The 17,917-nt window shown below is 36.4% G+C and overlaps 1 protein-coding gene across 1 annotated transcript in view; it reads right to left on the bottom strand.

Annotated features, from left to right (window-relative positions):
* The window catches only part of LOC136830561 (protein turtle homolog B-like), a 115,296-nt gene that overhangs the window by 21,270 nt on the left and 76,109 nt on the right, over positions 1-17,917 (bottom strand). Inside the window, 5 exon segments of the mRNA XM_067090075.1 lie at positions 2-153; positions 861-1,064; positions 1,825-1,941; positions 2,555-2,760; positions 4,547-4,679. Coding sequence (XP_066946176.1) covers positions 2-153; positions 861-1,064; positions 1,825-1,941; positions 2,555-2,760; positions 4,547-4,679 — 812 coding nt within the window.

Here is a 17,917-nt window from a genome sequence, read left to right on the forward strand (position 1 = left end):
CCTGATGTCCCAGCAATGGATCCCCACCCCTCCACCAGGTAATAGTTGCAGGAGGCCTGGAGCCGTGGGCTACGCACGTTAACCGTCGGGTTATGCCCTCTGCCATTGTGACATGGCCGTATCCGTCATCCACTCGAACCCACTGCGGTGGAACTGTTGATTCGTGGGAGAGTAATGGATAAAATAATCAGTTTCAACTGGCTTGAGCGTCTGTTTATATAACTGACATTAGTTCCGTATCAATTCCTCGTTGGCCGAGTCGACAGAGTTCTCGGCTAGCACTCTGCTAGGCCCGAGTTCGAGTCTCCGACCGGCCAATGAAGAATTAGAGGAATTTATTTCTGGTGATAGAAATTCATTTCTCGGTATTATGTGGTTCGGGTTCCGCAATAACCTGTAGATCCCGTTGATAGGTAACCAATTGGTTCTTAGCCACGTAATATAAGTCTAATCCTTCGGGCCAGCCCTAGGAGAGCTGTTTGTCAGCTCAGTGGTCTGGTTAAACTAAGGTATATTTAACTTAGTTCAATATGATGATGGACTAAATAATTTACTCATATGATGAAAGAATGAAATTAAAATATTCTATTCACATCTGTACACCCAAAGACAACTACATTAGTCACTACAGTTGGAAAATCGGTGGACTGAATAGAGCAGATTTTAAAGTGTACAATACTGACTGAATTAATCAGTAAGATCCACATAGTTAAAAGAAGGTACATTTCGAGATATTAAGAGGTAAAACTTGATCAATATATATATATATATATATATATATATATATATATATATATATATATATATATATATATATATATATGTTGTGTGTGTGTGTATAAAGGACAAAAGACTCTTACACGCCATATCTATGGTGACACGGGCTGATATTGGTGCAACAAGGTCCGAGTTCGATGCTTGGCATGTCAAAGTCTTGTATAAGTCCTGTTTGCTTAGAGAAGGGAAAACTAAAGCATTTCTAGTCAGCTGTCCTGTTTTCACCTCACTGATGTCATCAAGCAGGGATCCCTCGTGCCACCAAGTAACTTCTGGCCTTGGGTTTCCTGAGAAGAAGAAATATGAGATTATTTTAAATATATTGCTTCATTAGTTCATAAAGGCGGCCACGTACGCTTTTTTAAAAACGATTTCCTTACTTGTCACATTGTTCCTTGGTGTACAAAAATCGAGATGTAAAAAAATGAAAACTGAACGTTAGCCGTAAGTGAAAATTAATAGTCAGTGATAAACTTGATCTTTAAATTCGTATGTTAAAACTCTACGTGATATCTAAAACGTTTCCTTGATTACAGATATTTAGAAGATCAATTGCTGTCTTTTAGTAAATGCAGCAAGGAGAGAAAAAAGAAAATGTCCATTAAAAGTAATCCAAACATAATGCATCTTTTTTTTTTTAAGGACTGTCGTATCTTGGGGCTATAATAAAAGTATTCTAATTATAATTTCCCCTAAAATCATTACTTAAAAATTTGACTGTGTACCATAATGTCGTTGCATGCTTATAGTTAATACTAAAGAAAGTAAAAGGAACAGTAGTTAAACGAAAACACAGCATGGCACTGCACGTTCATGATAAAGCAGAGAGAGAATTGGAAAGTTATTGGTATGTGTAATAACAGGGGTCTTTCCATAACGGGAATCATTTCCTTGCCTATTAGGAAAGCATTAATTGATGTATTAGTCGAGAAAAAAATTTAATTGGTGCTTTTCAGTAATAACTGGGGCCCTTGGCATTGCAAACGCTACCATAACTGTGCCAGGTTTAATTAAAAATCGACGTAATTGCTAAAAATTTCCTCTCACCGCCCATGACGTGGCAAGAAAGGCTGAGGCGCGTCCCTTCGGCATAAGGCCCAACCATTCCGCTGACGGAGAGGTCACTCTCGAGGTCACTGCTGATCCTCAGGCTGGTTGGAGGAACTGTGTAGAAAATAAAACACAGCGTTAATAAAACAGGCAAATGAAAACGGAGATTTGAGTCATTCAATCCAGGACGACTCGCTACAAACTGTGAGAACCATTTGTTGGCCACTATGCAGGTGAATTAGGTAGGTCTGGATAAGCTTAGCTTGACCAAAAATGTTTTATTTATTTCTTCTACTTTTAATTCGTAATCAAATGATTGCAATTCTATTTCTTATTGCTGAGAAAAAATAACGAAGCGTTTTCATAGAAGGTATTATTATGAAACTATGAATCTAATATTATGTGCTCGCTATCGTCATTCATGGAAGTATTTTTAAAAAGGCTTCCTTCCATGAGAAATGCCGAAGAGGCTAAATTATAAGCAAAGTCAACATATTAAGGCTTATCAGGGAATATTGACACATTAATGCAGGAAAATAATTTGGTGACAAAGAAAAAATCTCAAAGTAATGTGTGACATCTAACTGGGCATCGCAGGCAAAGATACCAAATTCCTCCCTACGAAAATAAAGCACTTTAGGGTATTGATGAAAATGAGGAATAGGAAACTGAATATCCTATGCTATAAAAATCACTAGAGAACTCAAGGCAAAAAGCAAAAACTCACCAATGATTTTTAATCTGACTCTTGAATTTCTTGTGGGAGATTCGAGGAAGTCCACTCGACATCTGTACTCGCCCTCGTCCGCTAGGGTTAGTTCCTCCAGAATCAGTCCTTTTGGGCCCTTCCCTAGAGTCATGTAAGCTCGACCTCCAAGCTCTGATTCGGCCCAGTGTCGAGCGGCGTCAAGGCTGACACTTCGAGCATCAAGACTGGAGAATGAGTAAAAAAATAAATAAATAGGTAAATAAATAGAAAATAAAAATTGTCATTCTGCTACTCGTAAAGTGAAATAGCACTAGTTGCCGTAGGACCAGACTGAGACAGGCAAACTGAAGTACAAATGGAAGCGGAAATCGTGGAAAATGGAATACAATTATAGACAAACTTTTGGTCATAATTCAATAGATCATTTCTTTTGAATACAGACTTCCTGTTCGTTGATAACAGCTAAGTCCTCTTGAAAATTATAAAATTAAGAAATTATCTTTGAAAGTAATAGAATCTGCTTATACTTCAGCGTTACAGAAAATAATTATGTACAGCAAACCGTAAACAAATTTACTTTCATGTCGAATCCTATGAGATTATATTGTATCAAGTGTTGTAGTCAGTGGTTTCCCGGGTACACCGAAGGGTAACACCCCTACATTCCATACAACCCATTGAATCAGAAAATTAGTTTTTGGGGTAAAATACCCATCAAATCTCATGCAATTGGAATTTCATTAGCACGAGCTAACTTCCATCTTTCCCTCCAGGCTGAAGTCCTTATAGGCAACTGTCCCCACGGATGCCCAAAAACCTCCGGTTTCCATGGCATTGTTTTCCATCCCAGTTTCGGTCGATTATAGGAAACGGTTCCTCCCAGTAATCAAGATTTTGGAATCGGATATGAAAAAGCTTCCGTTCGTTTGTTCACAGGCATCAGATTTTCGTTATATTATTTTCAGTCCCTTCCATAATCTGTTGTGGTTAACGGCTCTTGTTTTTCGGAAAAGGTCTACATCCGATTTTATTACATTAATGTTTTCCTGCTGGTAACGTACGATTACTGAAATGGTTCCTCCTGATTTTCCGAAAGCGTTGACGTTCGTTGCATTATTTTTCATTCTAGTTGTAGCCATTTATTAAATGATGGTCCCACTAATTGTCCAAAAGCGTCAACTTTCATTTCAGTATTTCCCCTTCACCCTTTATCACTGGTAGAAAACGGGCCTCCCCAAACTGCAGAAAAGAATCAAATTTTATTGCATTATTTTTCTTCACAGCCGCAGCCGTTTACAGAGAACGGAATCACATCGTTCGAAAATGCCAGCTTTCACTTCGTTATACGAAATTTAGTTGATGTTGAGAAACAATACTTCGTGATGATATTGAAACATTAACGTCCAATAGAAGCAATCGATTACAGAAATAGCCTTAGTAAATATTGGAGAACGTTAATGTTTTATTGCATTACTTTCACTTCCTGCTAAACTCGATTACAGAAAACGGTCCCGCCTGTTGCCCAACACCATTGATTTCCCTCATTGCCGAAAACTGATATAGAAAACGGTTCCTATGATTGTCTGAAGTGTTTATTTTGATTGCATCTCAAAAAGCTTGACCTCAAGTTGACTTTCACGAGCGTACAAAGGAATTTTCATCTGCTTCACTGTATACAGACTAAGATCAACCTCATATTTCATAAAACGGGTAACATGGGTGAGGTATTTTAACTGAAGAAGATGGAATGAAGTCCAGCTGAATGGTGATCCTGCACTTAAAACGGGAAAGCACCTTACCATCATTCATTCTTTTCAGCAAAGTTTTCTTTGAACAGCTCATATGAACGTATAACAGAACAAAAAAGAGTCAAGGTAAAAAATACAAATACAGTAAAAAATGGAAATACAAAGACGGAATTGAAAAAAAAAGTATTTCTTTGGAATGGCATTGATGAACGTCGGTCTATAAGAGTCACTCGTCAATAGCATACTCCATGGCAAATCTCACCTGTAGATGGGCGTACCGCCCGGACTGCGGTAGAAGAGAACGAGATGCGTGGAATCATTAGAGATGGGTGGATCTATATCACATGGAAGGAGCGTCCGTTCACCAACCACGCCCACAACTTCATCCAAAGGACCTGAAAGAAAAACGGAACAAGAATATGCGGTAGTGATGGAAAAAACGAAAGCTAATCTGACAGCTTAAAGCAGAGGAAGAGACTGGCTTAGTAGACAACGTTTCACTGTTGTAATATGTAAAGGCACTTCGATGAGTATATTTTAGTATTCGTTTCAAGGGTAGATTCGTAAATTGTCTTATAGGAAAACATAATAACAATATACATATATGTATATATACATATGTCTTATAGGAAAACAAAAACAATACATATATATATACACACATATATATATACATATATATGTGTATATATATATATATATATATATGTATATATATATATATATATATATATATATATATATATATATATATATATATATATATATATATATATATATATATATACAGTATATACTATATATACTGTATATATATGTGTGTGTGTGTCATTAAATGAGTATTTCCGTATTCGTTTCATGCCATTGTATCACATTTTCAATATCAAAATGATAATGAAGATATGAAGAGACGAACCATTAAAAAGAGACTCGAAATAATCTGCTTCTCTAAGAAACGAAGTGAGTCACTGGGCTCGGTCATGATGAGCACAATGAATGCGACACAGACGTTCCGAAAATAATGAGACCACAGAAAATACGCAGTTATCTTGCTTCGCGTGAGTATTTTATTTCTTCTCCTAATATGCTTGTTTACTCATTTAGAATATTCCGCTTTTTTACCTTGGGTGTTGTGGTATTTCTCTGGAGTAAAATCAGGCGTTTCCTTTATCAATTACTGAAATCATTTTATGGGGTTGATATTATTTTCCGTTGCTCCAAATATTGACTGACTAAAGAAATAAAAATGGGTTAAAATCTTCAATAATCATCTTTATATAAAAAAATATTTCACGTGAAAATAAAGTTCGGAAATTTTCTTTTTATAATCTCAATGGCTCTTTGAAAGGTGGCTTTATTGAAATTTTCTCACTTTATTTGCACTAATGGCGTTTCTCTACGTAGTTTTTAATCATTAAGAAAACACATGAAATATTTTTCCGCTCAAGGAGTGCTGAAGATTTTAACCTGTTTTTATTTCTTTAGTCAAGCAATATTTGAAAGCGAAATGAAACGCTTAGCAACTCCAGCAGAAGGGCATTCGACTGCATCGAAACTACAGTATAATCCCCAGTTACCCAAAAGAAGCCATCTCGGAGGAGACGCGTTTGTTTGCAGTGATAACAACCGGAGTGGATGGGTGTAAGTGGAAACACACTTGTGAATTAGAAGAAGGAAGCCGCTGTTGATATGCCAGATAAGGGGTGAGACCCTCCTACCCCTGGGGCGAGATTCCTCCTGAAGGATGAACCAATTTGTCTATTCTTAGAACACCATTCATACTCGACGCCTTAACAGATATTTAGTCTGATGTTCGTTATGGAAATTGCAAGGTTTATAAATATAAGCCTGAGAGAGAGAGAGAGAGAGAGAGAGAGAGAGAGAGAGAGAGAGAGAGAGTAAAAACTGATTGGGGTGAATCTTGACAAAGAAAGAGAGAGAGAGAGAGAGAGTAAAAACTGATGGGGTGAATCTTGACAAAGAGAGAGAGAGAGAGAGAGAGAGAGAGAGAGAGAGAGAGAGAGAGAGTAAAAGCTGATTGGGGTGAATCTTGAAAGAAGAGAGAGAGAGAGAGAGAGAGAGAGAGAGAGAGAGAGAGAGAGAGAGAGAGAGTAAAACTGATTGGGGTGAATCTTGACAAAGAAAGAGAGAGAGAGAGAGAGAGAGAGAGAGAGAGAGAGTAAAAACTGATTGGGGTGAATCTTGACAAAGAGAGAGAGAGAGAGAGAGAGAGAGAGAGAGAGAAAGTAAAACTGATTCGGGTGAATCTTGACAAAGACAAGAGAGAGAGAGAGAGAGAGAGAGAGAGAGAGAGAGAGAGAGAGAGAGCAATTTGATCATTGAGATAGAGCATGCATGTGATATCATTTGCACCCGCATTTTTATAAGTACCTCGAGTGCATTCAGGAAGTGACTCCCCAACCAATTACTCTGGGATATTTTGCAAAGTTAAAATAATGTTAATGCAGCTGATATATATCTGCCAGAATTTTCTGCTGCAAACTTTTCCGTGTATAGAATTTTACGCACAAGATATAGCCTTATCAAATTCTTTACTTAAAAAGATATTCATGTTTATTTTACATAGTAATATATTTATTTACTATATAATTGTGGATTTTTATTACACAGATTGTTAGCCTTATCAAATTCTTTACTTAAAAAGATATTCATGTTTATTTTACATAGAAATATATTTATTTACTATGTAATTGTGGATTTTTATTACACAGATTGTTAGCCTTATCAAATTCTTTACTTAAAAAGATATTCATGTTTATTTTACATAGTAATATATTTATTTACTATGTAATTGTGGATTTTTATTACACAGATTTTTTCACGAAATTGGGAATCTCTTAGCAAGATGTTCATTATTATCTTGCATGTTTCACATGTATTTGTACGTATCAGTCTCTTAAGTATATTCGATACTATCATAAAAAATGCGTTATTATTATTAACTGGACATTTTGTAGGAAAAACAAAAAATGAAAACAGTTTGCCGTTGTACAGCTAAAACTCCTTTTGAAACATTAATAAATGGACACAAAATACGGTCTTTATTTAATATATATATATATATATATATATATATATATATATATATATATATATATATATATATATATATATATAAATGGATCATGGTTTAATAAACAATTAATATTGCGTTTTAATTTCCTATGGTTAGTAAGATTAATTTCTAAACTTTTAGAATTACGAAAATAGTATACTGACAATGTCGACCTAGAAGATTATTAGTACGATTATTATTCATCACAGTAGTAGTAGTAGTAGTAGTAGTAGTAGTAGTAGTAGTAGTAGTAAAAATAATATAATAATAATAATAGCTTTAGTAAAGGTAGCAGTAACAGCTTGAAGGAGAAAACACGTTTTTTAAGGTTGGCGTAATGTTAGCATTATTTTTCATTTCAATTCAATTTTTATTTTAATGATAAAACTTCTCGACGGATGGAATTCGCCTGACTCAAATGTACTAAGAGTGAATCCCAGGTATATTAAAAAAATGCATATAATCAAGTCAGTGGTATTGCGCGGCCGGGATACAATTTTTTTTTTTTTTTTTTTTGTGAGAATGGCGATCTCGAATTATCACGGTCGAACCGCGTTGCGAATTTCGAAGTTCGGCCTTGGAAATTATCGAAATCATTCACACCTGAAGTCCAAAGATGAATACGATTTACAGGAGCAAAGACCGTATAACTAACCTGATTGTGGCTTTATATCAATAATAAAAGAAGGAAGAGAAGGATATTCTCTCTATCATTCATGGACCTAAGTATACTTATTAAGTACAGAAAGGAATAAAGACCAGAAATATAGAGATGAGGTACTCTAGGCATCTTCAGGCAGAGTCATTCACTTCGAAGATATATGGTAATTTAAAGAAGTGGGCGAGTCCAGTAAGATAGCTTGAGGAGAGGAAACGACAAAACCAGTAGTTTAGCTGCATTATGACGAATACGTCATGTTCAGGACTAGGTAATTGTAGCCATAACAACGAGCGGACTGTTTAGTCTGCAAATGGACGAGTCCACAGATATTAGCGATGATGACCAAGTCTGGCTTTATGTGTTGTATCTGTGAACTAAAGCTGTGCAAGACAGTCTTAATAACTCTTCACGGCCACTCTAAGCGAGGGTTTTTTTCCGATTATTCGTGACCATCTGATACACGTAGGTAACATGATATAATTTTTCCTCGTTTCTCCATCACGGAGGTTGATATATCATTCTAATGGACAGTTATGATTTTTTTTTTTTTTCGAGTCATTGATGGAAAGCCTCATAATTTCGGTATCCTCCTAACGCCCAGAGACTAATGATCGTTATTAACTTTTAAATACCTGCAGATCTCCCGTATATATACATATATATATATATATATATATATATATATATATATATATATATATATATATATATATATATATATATATATATATATATATATATATATATATATATATATATATATATATATATATATATATATATATATATTATATATGTATATGTACAGTATATATGCAGGGAGATCTGCAGGTATTTAGAAAGTTAATAAAGATCATTAGTCTCTAAGCCGCTTCATACATCCACAAAGAAGGCTAATCATCAGTGCGTTGAATCCCCCGTTACACAGTGCTCTGTTCACCTTCAACCTGGAAGCACTCTTGCGCTTCCTGGGTATTATGGGCCTCTCTTTCCAATGCCTTTTTCATGTCTTTCAAACCCTTTTCATACCTTCATTCCTCTTTCCCCCTAATCTTCTTTTCAATGCGCCCGTCTTGCTAATCCACCATCGTCCATTATTTTCCCATGGCCGAACCATCTCAGATTTGACTCGCTCTTTCACTTTTGCTAACCTTCTTACCACTTCTAAATATCTTCGCATTTCTCGGTCTATCAAGTCTTTTAACGCAACATAAACTAAGCAAACGGTCCATCACCAAAGCTTCAATAATTTTTCTTCAAGTTTCAGTTAACATCCACACTTTATGTCTAAAAGGAAAGCTGGCTAATAATCCCACTTTTTTTTTTATCTTTGAACTCAGCACCCTGTACCTAATACCCTTATTAGTTCCTATCAGATTCCCATGGGTTCTGATATGGCAAAGTTTTCCCTTCATTACTCTTCAAAGAATAAACCCGGGGTACCCTCCGCTACCAAGCGTTTTGTTTTTTGTATAAAAAGTATACCTTAGTTTTACCAGACCACTGAGCTGATTAACAGCTCTCCTAGGGCTGGTCCGAAGGATTAGACTTATTTTACGTGGCTAAGAATTTGGTTACTTAGCAACGGGACCTACAGCTTGTTGTGGAATCCGAACCACATTATAGCGAGAAATGAATTTCTATCACCATAAATAAATTCCTCTAATTCTTCATTAGCCGGCCGGAGACTCGAACTCGGGCCTAGCGAGTGCTAACCCACAACTCTACCGACACTCCCAACGAGGAACATGTTTTTTTGTATAAACCTTCCTATCTACTTGCGCAGGTGTATACTAAGCAATATTATAACCACCTTCCTGTCTACTTGCGCAGGTGTACTAAGCAATATTATAACCATGTAATTCTTACAATGGCCTGTAAATCACTTTTTGTTGTACAAACACAAATTTTTCTTTCCTTCCGTTCTTTGGAATTACACTCTCGCCACTATGATGCAGGAACTCTGAGAGTTTAAACATCTCTCCATTCTTCAACTTTTTTACATCCTCAAGAGTCACTTGCATAGCTAGCTATTCCTTGATTTACATCGCATTCTTCCTGCCTAGCATCATCATGCTCTGCCTCTCATCTATCACGTTATTCAACACCGCCTCCAAATATTCATTCCCGCGACGCAATGACGGAATTTCTCCATTTGCATCGAGCGAGGGCAAGTCTTCGTTCTGAACGTTTTCCATTTTCCATCTTGCATGTGACTTTTTCTCTATGCAGTTCTAATTTTCTTCTTCTTCTCCGAGAGGCTATCACAAGAAATTCGCTGGATCTCAATGACTTCACTCTGGAACGTTCAAACACCCTTCAATTTCCATATCTCTTACTCTCGTACCGTTTAGGTGAAAGAAAGGTAAAATTGCTTCTAAATTCTTCAAGCTTACGATAACTTGTAGCAATAGAGGGATTTTGGTAATAGAGACTAACAAGAATTGGAGGGAGGGTTAACGAATGGGTAAACTTATAAATTATTTAATTTACATTGTACAATGTCTCCCAAATTTTAGCCATGAAATCCCTGTTTCACAGACAAATGATTAACAAATGTAATGTAAGTTATCTTCAGTTAATCTTCGAATAAAGTTTATCATATCAGTAAAAAGTAATTTACCCCAACAGAGGCCCTCAGTTAAAGACTTAAACTCCACCGTACTTTTTTTTAATAAAGAGAACTGTACAAATAAAAGCCTAGAATATCGCATAATTCAACATCCCCAAGCATTTTACTGTTGCATTTTGATTTCCCTGGAAACCATTTCGCGATATAAAAACATTAATCGATTAGCATCCCGCAAACAGAAGAATGGAATAGAAAAAAGCCACGAAAAAGCTCCATTTGCCAACATCCATTTCTGTCCCCCAAAAGATTTCATTGCGAAATTCGAAATGATTCTTTGGTCGTGAGCTGGCGGACGTATTGTTTTCTGTCTTCTTTAATAAAAAAAAAAGAAGATAAGTTGAAGACTTATCACTTATTATTTATCACTCATCTTTCTTTATCTGGAAGTTCCTAGAAGATTAAGAGGGGGAAATAGAGGAAGTGGAGGAATGAGAGGAAGAACAACAACAAAATAGGGGTAAAAAAAGAAAAGGAATGAAAAACGGAGAAACAATAAACGAATATAGACGAAAGGATAAGGAAGAGGCGAAAGCGAAAGAGACATGAATTGGATAGAAAATCTGGCTATCGAAAAACGAGAACAATAAACCCCAGTGTCTCCTCTGGAGACATATCGAAATTGTCAGAGTTAATTTCTCAGGAGGAAACAAATTGCCCGGAAGTACGAGCATATGTGTATGCGCACTCGCGAATGTCTGCTTGCGTGTGTATGCTTGTGTGTGTGTGTGTGAGAGAGAGAGAGAGAGAGAGAGAGAGAGAGAGAGAGAGAAAGAGCTATTGTCACTCTCAAAAAAGTTAGAGGGAACACTGAAAAAAGTTTTACAACGGCGAATGTTAGCAGTGCCTGTGGAGTGGGAGAGCTGAAGCTAGTAGATATAACACTTCTATTGTTACCTTAGAAGTCGATCAAAAATTATATTTTATGTAAGAAAAAATATAATCTCTCTCTCTCTCTCTCTCTCTCTCTCTCTCTCTCTCTCTCTCTCTCTCTCTCTCTCTCTCTCTCTCTCTCTCTCTCTCGTAGCCTGGGTGGCAGTGAGTCAAGCTCACAGAGCGAGGAATAGATGGGCACGTTCCCTAAATACCCAGTGTTCCTCCATTGACCTAAGGCACGACCTAAGCAGTGAAACAGGCGTCTAACTGTTGGACGACTGTTGCTGATCGCAGATAGGGCGAAGAAAGAGAAAGAGAGGTGAAGAGAGAAAAACAGACTTCAATGTTCATGCTGTCAAAATTTATGCCATGAAAACAGGAGGACCTGGGCGAAGTGTTCCTCACCCTACTGGAGTGAAATCCCTCTCTCTCTCTCTCTCTCTCTCTCTCTCTCTCTCTCTCTCTCTCTCTCTCTCTCTCTCTCTCTCTCTCTCTCTCTTTGTTTTTAATCTGCCATTTTTCACTGATCCGTACAATAAGCTTTCAGAAATATGAAAGAAGCACGCGGAAAGTCAGACGTAACTTGAGTTCATCTCGTCATGCGAGGGGTATGAAAATGAAACATCACAATGTTTGCCAATATAAAGCTTCATACACATTACCATAATCAGATGCACGGTGCCTTTACAAAGCTCCTGTACCATTCAAAATTCATGTATGCAGACAAGTACGCATTCATTCACGTTTATTTGTTACATATGTGTATACTTGCACAAACTGTGCTTGGTGGTGGTTCCTGAACGGAAAATTACGAGAGAAATAGTTGACACACCCAGACCCGCCAGAAGAGATTTTCAAAGAGAAACGAATTCATAAGACGAAATTCGGAAATTCGCGCGACTAGGCAAAACATACGTGCTAACTTCGAGTTAATTAAGACATGTACCTTGAGAAGCCTTGTTCCTGCAAGCGTTAGATGTACTCATCCTTTGATCTCTTCTCTGAACTCCTGCCAGTTCCCTCCTCCTCCTCGAGAAATCTGAGAGAAATACCTTGCAGAAGAGATCCTTCTAGGATCAGTCTCCTCCTCCTCTCCCCCCCCCTCCTCCTCCTCCCAGGCACTTGACGAAATCGGAGAAAATTGTTGACTGCGAGGTAGGAGGGGCTTTTCTAATATACTCCTTCTCAGTCTTCTTTCTCCCTTGAAAAAAAAAATCCAGGAATAAATGTCTTCTAAGGAGAAAGAAATATAAGAACATACGCACTTTTGCGCCCTTCCCCAGCGCCTCATTCCCTACCTCTTGTCCTCAGGAAATCTAAGAGAAACGCCTTACGAAAGAGACGGCAATAAATTAGAAGAGGAAGCGCCAATAAACTCCGGGTTAGTATTACAATAAATCTTTTGTAAAAGACGATAACAGAGCGCATGAGACTTCGCACAAGGTCTTTACGACTTGGCTGCGAAGGTATCACAAGATATCGACCCGACGAGGGAGGGAACGGAGCTATTTGGAAGCCAGAAAGTTGCTTACCAGAAAAAGAAATCAATCTAACTTTCGGAAAGGAGCCGCAAAGAGGCGTGAATGGTGCTGGGAAAAAATAGGGGGGGAGAGAGAGAGAGAGAGAGAGAGAGAGAGAGAGAGAGAGAGAGAGAGAGAGGCTACTGAGGAAGTTAATAAAAATCTGGTATAGCAAAAAGCTGACAAGAGACAGAGAGAGAGAGAGAGAGAGAGAGAGAGAGAGAGAGAGAGAGAGAGAGAAACTTCTGGGAGTTACTAAATATTTCTGGCATAGAATAAAACTGAAGAGAGAGAGAGAGAGAGAGAGAGAGAGAGAGAGAGAGAGAGAGAGAGAGAGAGAGAGAGAGAGAGCTAATAGAAATTGCTGGTTGTACTAAAAAACTGGCGAAGGAGAGAGAACGAGAGCATCTAAGATCCAAAAGTCCCTCCCTCTCACCCCTCCCCTCGCTTCCGCACCCATCCCCCAACCCCAGCCCATCCCACCCCGCCCCTGTGCTTCTTGAATTGCGTCCAATTGTCAGTTTTATTTTCCTTTCCTCAACGTCGACCGACGAAGACCCGACGACTGAATTTCTCTGGCGAATATCTTCCTACTCTTTCACAATGTGTTCCACTCCCCTCATTTTGCGTCCTTGCTGGTCTTATATGAGATTTTTTGCTCATCATCCTCATATTTTCCTAATCAGCATACCGAGAACTTTAGACGGATTCAATGCAACAGTTCGGCTTACCAGTAATTTATTTATCATATAATTTGCATTGAATCTAGATGTAGATGCATTACATAAATCTTTGCTTGTTCCTTCAACATTTTCCTGCATAATATTCATATATCTATAAGCTTATAATTTTCATTTATTCAAAGCTTCGTAATTTTTCCCTATAGCCATGGGAATGCTTACGAACCTTCATAACATTATTTTATGTACTTGTGAAATATGTAAAAAAAAAAAAAAAAAAAAACAAATGACATTATTATAACACAGGGTCGAGACGGCAAGCACCAACTGCAGAGACATTACGCACCGGGCCAGTGGTATCAGAATTAGGCTCCTGGTTAGACGATGGAATGTCTGAACATAGGGGGTATTTTTATATGTTATCTATGCCACACACAAATTGTGTGTGTGTATATATATATATATATATATATATATATATATATATATATATATATATATATATATATATATATATATAATTCCTGTGCGTACTACACTTCATAAGTACGAAGGCTATCTGTGCGCATAATCATAAAAAAAAATAATAAATGTACTTTTTCCACATTTACATGATAGGGAAAACTCGTTCATTAGAATGGCAGTCAAAATAATTGTGCGTTCATGCAAATAACTGTTTCGGTTTACAGAAGCGAAATCATTTTGATGAAATTTCGACGTCGTCCCAAAAATAGACGACAAAATATATCATGCTAAATAAATCTGGAAATGTATGAACGTTAATATATCTGAAAAAGAGTAGAATTCTTGTTACACAATTATGAATTTTCCATTGTCTGGAATCTGCAAGGGAAAAATCTAATTGTGCGCTGACATCATCGCTAATTGGAAACTAATAATATACGGAAAAGAGAGAGAGAGAGAGAGAGAGAGAGAGAGAGAGAGAGAGAGAGAGAGAGAGAGAGAGAGAGAGAACTGCAACAATACGATATTTATTTTTGCATATATCTAAATGCACGTGCATACAAACATATATTAACATGTCACATGTTTTTGGGTCGTCTGTGCACAAATCTGAAAACCCTTTATTTGTTTTTCCCACAAAACCGAATATTTCCGTCATCCTGATAATCTGTAGTAACTTGAAAATGACACTTCCAAATTAAAATGCGAACAATGCAAACTTGAAATACCAGGAAGAACTCCATTAAATTCAAATCCACTCTTTGACAAATGTCTCCTTTATCACCTGATTTCATTCCATATTTCTGTCCTCATTTTAGTGAAATTTCGAAAGCAAAACCGATTCCACCCTTAACATTTTAATAGCTTTTGGAGTATTACCATCTGCTTTGTGAATGTGCTGTGGAATCAGATCAAGTTTGGTAGAGACGTGCGTTTACCCTTACTGTGAAAAGGGCATAATTTTTACTCTGCATAGCCTAATCAAGTTTTCTGATTTTAGTACTTCTGTATGAAAAATAGTTTATGAATAGATAATAGATAACAAGCGTATACATAGCCTCAGTATGCCAGTAGAATGCATTCTAAAGTAAAATTCATAATAAAATATGAACAGGAAAATAAATTACTCATTTTTGATATATTAGTTTTCAGAAGCGTTGACTGTTTAATATCACGGGTTTTAGCAATATAACTTTCATGGGTATGGGTGCTGAGTTTTGTAATTATTATTATTATTATTATTATTATTATTATTATTATTATTATTATTATTATTATTATTATTATTATTATATTATTATTATTATTATTATTATTATTATTTTGAACTAAATTCTCTATATACTCTCGCTTGTACGGAGCTTTTACTTTCATGTCTGACCGAAATAATTTCCTTTAGGATATTTCATACCACCACCAATAATTATTGAATGACTTATTCATCCATGCTTTCCCGACAGCTATCTTACAAATTTCAAAGTAACCTTAGTTTAAGAATTGCCGAATGCAAATTCTATCTAACTGTTACCAACAATCCTATGACTATTAGTTCTTATTTTTTTTTAAACTGAAAGAGGTCTCTAATCCTTTAATGACCTCTGGAGTCACATGTCAATTATATTGCCCCAGATATGACCTTGGGGAGGGAAAGGGGCTACTCCAATAGGAGGCTGGAAGTGCGAGAAGACTCGCCTTGGAGTGAGCTGCAATATCTGTAAGTTCCTCGTTGGGTGAGTCGGTAGAGTTTCAAGTCTCCGGCCGGCTAATGAAGAATTAGAGGAATTTATTTCTGGTGATAGAAATTCATTTCTCGCTATAATGTGGTTCGGATTCCACAATAAGCTGTAGGGGAAGTCGCGTTGCTGAGTAACCAATTGGTTCTTAGCCACGTAAAATAAGTCTAATCCTTCGGGCCAGCCCTAGGAGGGCTGGTAATCAGCTCAGTGATCTGGTAAAACTGAGGTATACTTAACCTTGTGTAGAGTATCGAACCCTGAATTTTCAAGAATTAGAGATTAGGACTCGAAAGGCAAATTATAATCGTAATTACAAAGATTTCAAAACTACTGACCGGGCTGCCAATGACCATCAACTCCCATACTTGAATCACGATTCACCAGGAAGATGTCCTGCAGTTGAATACACAAACTACATCAATTCCTTTTTACCTTTCGGAAGTTTTCATTGGAACCTAACCCCTATTGGTCCCCGGGTCTTCATCCTAACAGCGACACACTTCATAGCATTCTTTTACATACTTCATTTTACATATGGTTTTTATACTTTGCAGTATATTTTTACCTACGAATCTTCTTCAGGGTAAGTTATTATCCGTTTTACAGCTTTGGGAATGTCTTGAAACATCAGCCACTTGCAAACGAAATGTGCCCATGAAACGAACACCGTAACTATCTCATCTCCATATATACATACATACTGTAATTATTGGAATATATATGTATATATACACAGTATACACACACACACACACACACACACACACACACACACATATATATATATATATATATATATATATATATATATATATATATATATATATATTTATATATATATATATATATATATATATATATATATATATATATATACAGTCCTTATACCTCGAAGTAATATATTTTCATATATGTGTGTATATATGACACACTAACCAGTCGGCCACAAGAGGTAAAAATGAATACCATCTCCCATCAGCCCACCCGTCGAACTCAGGTGTTTTGCGTTTGGAGACGTGTATTTATGTACACGTATTTATTTATATACACACAAACACACACAAACGTCGCATATATGTATATATACATATATATATATATATATATATATATATATATATATATATATATATATATATAATATATATGTGTGTATGTGTGTTTATAGACGATATTTCTGCCAAGTGACCCCAAGAGTTTTCGCACGGGTATTTTATCTGCGACAAAAATTTCTTGGCAGAGGGGTCATTATCTTCCAAACGCAAAACACCTGAGTTCGACGGGTAGATGGTATTCATTTTTACAGTATTTGGTTAATGTTTTCCGTCGCTGGTAATCCCCGGAAAGTGGCTTATTTTACTAAACACGACGTTTGTAGCTTTCTGATTGTATATGACAAAGGTGGATACATACCTGGTTAAAACCTTTCCAAACGCAAAACACCTGAGTCACTATCTAGGAAACATCCGTTTTATATATGTCATATATGTACAGTATATATATATATATATATATATATATTATATATATATATATATATATGAATATATATATATATATATATATATATATATATATATATATATATATATATATATATATATATATATATATATATATATATATTATTTGAATGTGTGTGCTTGTGTCTATATGGGCGTGCATATATCTTTTGCATTATCTTGTGTTCAGGGCACAATATCTCACCTAATTTTAATGAACTCTCGCCAAAAGTTTTGAAACCAATTTACTGCGCAACAGAGATGAATGTGGTTTTCGTCTTCTTGAAGAAGAAAATGCATATTTCTATGCTAATCTTTCCTACACCCTTCTCTCTTACTTCTCACATTGATTAACAGTTTTTTCGACGTTGGTCAAAACACGCCTACGAAATGGAGCACACTGGTGTGTGTGTGTGTCTGTCATCTTTGTAGGTGTGTGTGTGTGCATGTGTGTTGGTGTGGGTTCTTTTCCTCTCTCTCTCTCTCTC

The sequence above is a fragment of the Macrobrachium rosenbergii genome, chromosome 4 (genome assembly GCF_040412425.1).
Source record: "Macrobrachium rosenbergii isolate ZJJX-2024 chromosome 4, ASM4041242v1, whole genome shotgun sequence".
NCBI lineage: Eukaryota > Metazoa > Arthropoda > Malacostraca > Decapoda > Palaemonidae > Macrobrachium > Macrobrachium rosenbergii.